The sequence below is a fragment of the Ictidomys tridecemlineatus genome, chromosome 12 (assembly GCF_052094955.1).
Source record: "Ictidomys tridecemlineatus isolate mIctTri1 chromosome 12, mIctTri1.hap1, whole genome shotgun sequence".
Taxonomy (NCBI): domain Eukaryota; kingdom Metazoa; phylum Chordata; class Mammalia; order Rodentia; family Sciuridae; genus Ictidomys; species Ictidomys tridecemlineatus.
The window spans coordinates 44094557-44101186 of NC_135488.1; the positions used below are offsets into that span (position 1 = coordinate 44094557).

General features: G+C 41.4%; 1 protein-coding gene across 2 annotated transcripts in view; it reads right to left on the reverse strand.

The window, feature by feature from the left end:
- The window catches only part of Slc9a4 (solute carrier family 9 member A4), a 58761-nt gene extending 52448 nt beyond the window's left edge, over positions 1–6313 (reverse strand). Inside the window, exon 1 of one of the 2 annotated variants that reach the window (XM_078028738.1) lies at positions 5479–6313. In XM_078028738.1, coding sequence (XP_077884864.1) covers positions 5479–5734 — 256 coding nt within the window. In that variant the 5' untranslated portion in view covers positions 5735–6313. The remainder of the gene's footprint in view (positions 1–5478) is intronic. The other variant, XM_005338491.3, reaches the window with a different exon arrangement.
- Positions 6314–6630: the final 317 nt, after the last annotated feature.

A 6630-nucleotide genomic window follows, 5' to 3' on the forward strand; every position in this document is an offset into this window, starting at 1 on the left:
ACTGCTGCATACTTTCACCACAAGTCCAAAAGCAAAGGAGCCAATTCCTCATGGGCTGGAACCTCCAAAACCCTGAGGCAAAATAAACCTTTCCTCTTTATAAGTGAATTATCTTAGGTATTTTGTCATAGTCAGAGAAAGGTGACAATTACAGCTCCATTCTCAACCTCAGTCCCCCAACTGATCCCACAGTCTCCAGCCAGATGAGTTTTTTACACCATATGTATCAGATTATCTCATTCCCCACCTGAAACCCAGAAGACGCAACAATAGACCAACAATATTGGTGGAGCGTCCCTCTGTGCTAAGTACTGTGAAGCAGAAAACTAAAGATGTAATGATGGACAACACAGCTCCCACTGAGGATGAAATCTTAGAAGTAAGACCCAGGTTAGAAGACAGAAGTAATGGTCTGTATTACGGGGCGTTATGGCACATGCCTGTAATACTGACGACTTGGGAGCTGAGGCAGGAGGAGCACAAGTTCAAGGTCAGTCTTAGCAATTTAATGAGAGTCTCAGCAACTTAACAAGACACTTAAAAGGACAGGGGATGTAAGTCAGTGGTCAAGTGCCCCTGGGTTAAATCCTCAGTACAAAGAGAAAAAAGAAGAAGAAAAAGAAGTAATAAGATGAATAAATGTACGATTAGCTGCATTTTGAACATAGCAACAAATATAGTAAAAGGTCAGAGGTCAGTGGGTATTCATGGGGACCTGTCCAAGTCTGCCTGCACACAGCTGACCCCACCTTTGTACGTTCCCCATGTCAGCCAACCAGATTCCTTTCCACTGTGCAGTCTCCTGTCTTCTTATCCTACTATCACTGCTTGAATTATCCTTTTCTTGGTCTGTTGGGGTCCTGCTCAGACTTTGAGGCTAAGCTTCCTCCTGAAGAAATAATATATCTTTCTCTGAATTATCAAAAAAAATGATCTGTACTCTCCCTGTCTGATAGCCATGGTCGCTTTCTACATTTCTTTTTTTTGCACAACTTCTGTGCCCTACTCACCTGTACTCTCCTCAGACTCAGGCAGAATGATTTATCTCTCTCCAAGTGCCTAGCAAAGCGCCTTGTCTACACAGCTGGCCTATTTGCTGAAAGAATCTGTAGGTATACAAATGAATGAGTTCGCATCATCATGGATGCTGTGACGTGGGACAAGATGGAAGGGGCTGTGGGAGAAGGACCAGGATTTATGGCAGTGGATGGCAGAATGAGAGACATTTTAGGTGGAGAGGACTCCAGGGCAGAAGAGAGGCAGATATTTTCGACCTTCATCGAGGACTTCCACCTGACTGGAGCAAATTTTGAATCGTGAAGAATATTAGAAAAAGAGAAGGTCATTTTGTGCCTAATAATAGAGGGGCTTGAGTTCAAAATTAAGGGAGCGAGAATTCCTCCCAGGGGCCATCGGGAGCCAATAAAGGTCTCCTCAGGGATATTTTGGAGGATATGGGTCCCTCCTCTATGCAGACAGGGTGGTACAATGGGTATAACCCCATCAATGGACGTGACACCGACTCCCACCTCCATTGCATTAGCTTCAAGGCTAGCTTCGGGCTCCCTTTTAGAGTCATGGATTCTCTATTTCTCAATTACAACTTTATCAGCCTCTCTCTCTCTCTCTCTCTCTCTCCTTTCTTTATAGTTATTTTAATCAAACTCAACTTTTCTTAACATAAGAAGATGGAAAAGCCCAGAGTGTGATTCTCTAAGGTTCTGTGGGTTCCTAGGTTGGCCCTGCTTCCAGGAATCAAGTTTTCCAAAAGAGACCCAGCAGGCACCTGCCAAGCTGCACCTTCCTGTTGGACGCTGCCTACCCATAAGTCAGGCTTCCTAAAGGGACGCGTTATAGGCATCCCGTGTTCTAAAATGCTTCCCGCCTTTCATGAGGGACAACAGTTAGTCACCTTGAAATCCATCACGAATCTATAATCCTATCCTTACAAATGGTTCAAGGAAGATTCTTCAGTGATGTTTCCAAAAGTTGTAGTAAAATAAAAGACAAAGTCTGAGGTGATTTTGTTGTTGTTGTTATTTTTGTTTTTGTTGTTATCTTTGTTCTGGAATATCCTTGTTTACAAATGCATAATTGGTTATTTGAAAAGGAATTGGAGAGCATTTTGTGTTTTTCTTCTGGAATGTCCACCAGTCAGTTGTAGGTTAACCTGTCCTCCTCCTTAAATCAAAGGCCCTTGAGCAATGACCAAGAATGCAACGCAAATAACAAGAAATGTTGGTAAGGAGGTGAGAAAAGGGGGACACTCAGACATTGCTGATGGGTCTTCAAATTGGTGCAACCACTCTGGAAAGCAGTATAGAAAGTCCTCAAGAACCTAGGAATGGAACCCTATTTGTCCCAGCTATCCCACTCTTTGGTATGTATCCAAAGGAGTTAAAATAAGCATACTACAGTGAGCTGGCCACATCGATATTTATAGCAGCTCAATTCACAATAGCTAAGCTATTTATTTATATGGAACCAACCTAGGTGCCCTTCAACAGATGAATGGATAAAGAAAATGGGGGTGTATATACACAATGGAGTATTACTCAGCCATTAAGAAGAATGACTTTATAGTATTTGCCAGTAAAAGAACAGATCTGGAGACTATCAAGCTAAGTGAAATAAGCCAATCCCCCGGAACCAAACATGGAGCATTTTCTTTGATATATGGAAGCTAACTCACAATAAGGGGATGGGAAGGGAAGAATAGAGGTTCAGTAGATTAGACAAAGGAGAATGGAGGGAAGGGAGGGAGAGAGGAACAGGGAAGACAATAGAATGAATCTGACATAACTTTCCTATGTACACACATGAAAACACCACCGTGAATCTCACCACGGTGTACATCCACAGGAATGGGGTCCTAATTAGAATAAGATATATTCCATGCTCACATAATTATATCAAAATGCATTACCCTGTCACAAAAAACTAAAAAGAACCCCAAAAACTTAAATGAGGGAGTAAGAACAATAATTTGGAGGCAAAGGAAGCAAAATTACTTGAAAATCTCTGGATAACATAGGTACGAAGGCTAAATGAACCCACATGTAAGTGGATGTAATTTTCCAGTTTGAGTCAAAGATGGAAAACCACTTATTTAATATTTTTTCACATATGGAAATATAACTCATAAAATATTTTAAATATAAAAATGGAGTCTTTTCAGAGACAAATTTTAAGCATTTCCTTCAAGTTTTGGTCTGCATGAATATGTGTATGAGCGTGTGAAAATCAAAGACATGTTATAAAGTTGAAATGATACTCTCAATAGAATGTCACATCTCACCTATGTCAATAAAAATAATACATAGGCTTTCCCCGTTATTAAATGTTCTTTTTAGTATTCTTACTTTTAGTTATAGGCCAACACAATATCGTTATTTTATTTTTATGTGGTCAAAGCCAGTGCCCCATGCATGCTAGGCGAGCACTCTACTTCTGGGCCACAACCCAAGCCCTATTAAGTGGACTTTGAAAAATAAAGGCCCTTGAGGTCAGGAACCATGGTCATTTCCATGCATTGCCTATATTCAGGTTTTATAATATAATCTCAAAAAGGTCATATGCATCCTTACATGTTAAAGTTTTACAAATCATCAGTATTATTACTATCATTGCCATTATTTTGCCTTTGGTAAGTGAACCATCTTACATAAAACTTCCAACCCAGTACTTGGCACATGGTATGCATTCAGTAAATATGCCTTTTCTTCTCACCCCCATATCCATATGGAACACAGAAATTATCTAGATTCTTGAAGACTAGAAGACATGAAATCATACTCGAATAAGCATGTTCAAGCTGACAAACTACTTAAGCAATTTTCTCTTTCTAAACTATGTTGAATGGCGTTAACATGAGAATAAGTGCATTTAGATCAGCAGTTCCACAGACAAGAGTGTCCTCTGAGTTCTCTTAAATTTTAACCATAGTGAGTCTGAGCCACACCTCGAAGGGACAAGCGAGGCTTTAGGTCAACATGAAACTAAGATGAAACGCACCCTTTCTGCATTGATTGATCTTCTGACGGACAAAGTGACCAACTAGTCAAGGACAGAACTAGTCTCCTGATTCCCGGACCAATGGCAACCATTGATAAAGGGAGGCTAAAGTGGGGGATGAGACGGACCGTGGAGGCCAAGAATCTTCAGCCTGTTTACAGAGGGAACACTCTATTATCTCCCAAGACCACCCTGAACATTTTCATTGTCAACATGGCTTTCATAAAGGTGTTAGACTCTTTGCTCAGAACTGAGGACGATATCCATGTGGAAAGCCATTTTTACTTGAACAGGTCTCTAAAATAACGTGAGACACCTAATGAATTGCAAGGGAGCTCTTTAAACTAACACTCCCCTTCCAATCTTCATGCTCTATTAGTTCAAAATGAGTAAAAGTCATAAAGAAGCTCCTAGTGAGCACACCTGTGCCCCAAGCCATCAGGAGGGAGTTAGATTAACAGATAAAAGCCCACCAAGTTTCAATGCAGACCACGTGTGGCTCAAACCCACATTTCAAATCCGTCTTAGAGACAATGTATATACATATAAATGGGCATCAAAATGTTCTAGAGACTCTATCTCAATCAGGCAATCTACCTACTCAAATAATGCAAAGTTTAGAGCTGAGACAAAGGAGATATTATGCTTAGGAATTGAGATGATCATATTGATTTTCCACTTTGGAATAAGCTAATGTTCTAAGGAACAGGGGAGTGCAATTAAGGATTAAATAGTAGAAAAGTGGAAAGTACCCCTTGCTTTTTTTTTTTTTTTTTGGTATACATACACACGCACACACGCACACACACAAATACCATGGCAGGAATTTATCCTGTCATTTAAAAAAAAATCACTTTATTTCACAAAGGAGGCCATTGGCTCCATTTGACTTAGATGTAAATCAATATTTTACCAACAGATATCATCTAATTTGGCCCGATATCCTATCTCTGAGGGACACAAGAGTTGCCTGTGATTGTCTTGCGCCTTGTTTCTGTCAAGTTCCAAGGAACACGCACCACTTGTAAAGAATAGACAATGGAAGCCATTAATGAATTCAACCATTTTGTGGTGGAGAATGAAGGAAGACTAGTTCACAGAAGAAACATTATGTGGTTCCCGAAATTTCCAACCTGCTTCACTCCAAGGTCTTAATTTTATGAAGCATATGGAGACTTTTACATGACAATGTCCCAACAGTGTCACCTGAAATGAGAAGAAACCAAAGGAACCCAGGACCTCACCGTCGTCTCTTAAATTTTAAAGCACAATCCTGAAGCACTGAGCAGCTTTGTTAAAAATAAATCAAGAACTTGCGACTTACCCTTGACTTGTGGGAAGAGAATTTTTGTTTAATCACAGTTAACATTTGAAGTCCGCTTAGCCCTCCATCTATCAGGCATATCCACATAAGGTTATCTCATGTGAGAAACAACTTCTAAAACCAGCTGTTTGAGGACTTACCTATTTTTGCAAGAGATGCCAGAAGTATCCAGAGGGTGACCTCATAAGGAATTTGCACATAATCATAATCCAGTTCGAAAACAGATATCCTTTCATCTGGCACCGAGCTGGAAGCAGCAAACCAAGCCTTAGGTGCATGCTGAGCAGGGGAATCTGCAGATTCATTCAAATCAGAAGATGCTTCAGAGCCTACAAGGGCCACGAGCAATAACCACCGGATGCAAGGACTAAAAGGCACGAATGTCTTGAGATCCATTCCGTGGGCTTCTGCTACACACCCTGGTGCAGATGTGTGCCACACATCTGCCTGCCGTGGAGAGGACTTCTAGGGAAGAGCTGTATTCATCTGGCTCAAGGTGACAGACACATAGTTCGTAGGTCCATCCAAGAGAGTCCCAGTATGTTGTTGAGGCTGTGTGTGGAAGATTTCTACTGTTTTTTTTTTTTTTTTTTTTAATGCTTCTATTTGGGCAATTCAGCTTCAGACGCAAACACAGTCATGCAAAGAACTCATGAAAGCCCCAGGAGCTACCTGTAGAACCTTCATTCAATCGTAACCTGAAGAGCAATTTATAAAGGGGGAAAAAAACCTCCTCTTCAGAGCCGTTGTTTCCTCCCTCCACGGCAGGCAGGTTTCATCTTGAGAGTGAAAATCGAAAAGGACACCACAGTGCTCATTCCATGTGCCACCAAAGTCCTTTTAATGAGGAAGGGAATCCTTGCCGCTCTGTGGCATCCCAGGAAGGAGCTACCTGTCCTGCCCCTGCTCCTGCTTTCCTCCCCTTGCTACTCTCTCACTGGTTCTGAATGGTCAGGGCAGGTAGTTCTTGAAACACACTTAATTATTTGCTCTGATTTGACTTTTGCAATGAAATGTTTGCTCTGAGTGTTCGCCACAGGTTACACTGCTGCCACCTAGTGGGCGCCCACGATGAGGCACCCTTGGCAAGTTCAGGTGTAAAGCAGAAATGTCCTGGGAAACGGGGTCTGACAGTCTCTATAAAAGAGGAAGGAAGAGAAGGAGTGGTGGCACTGGCTAGGATGACCTTGGCAGAGTGTACTACCAGACTTTGCGACGAAGACTTCCTAGGAGTGAAACTTCAGCTCTCCTGAAATTTACAAAGAGTTTCTCAGAGAAAAACAAACCAAATA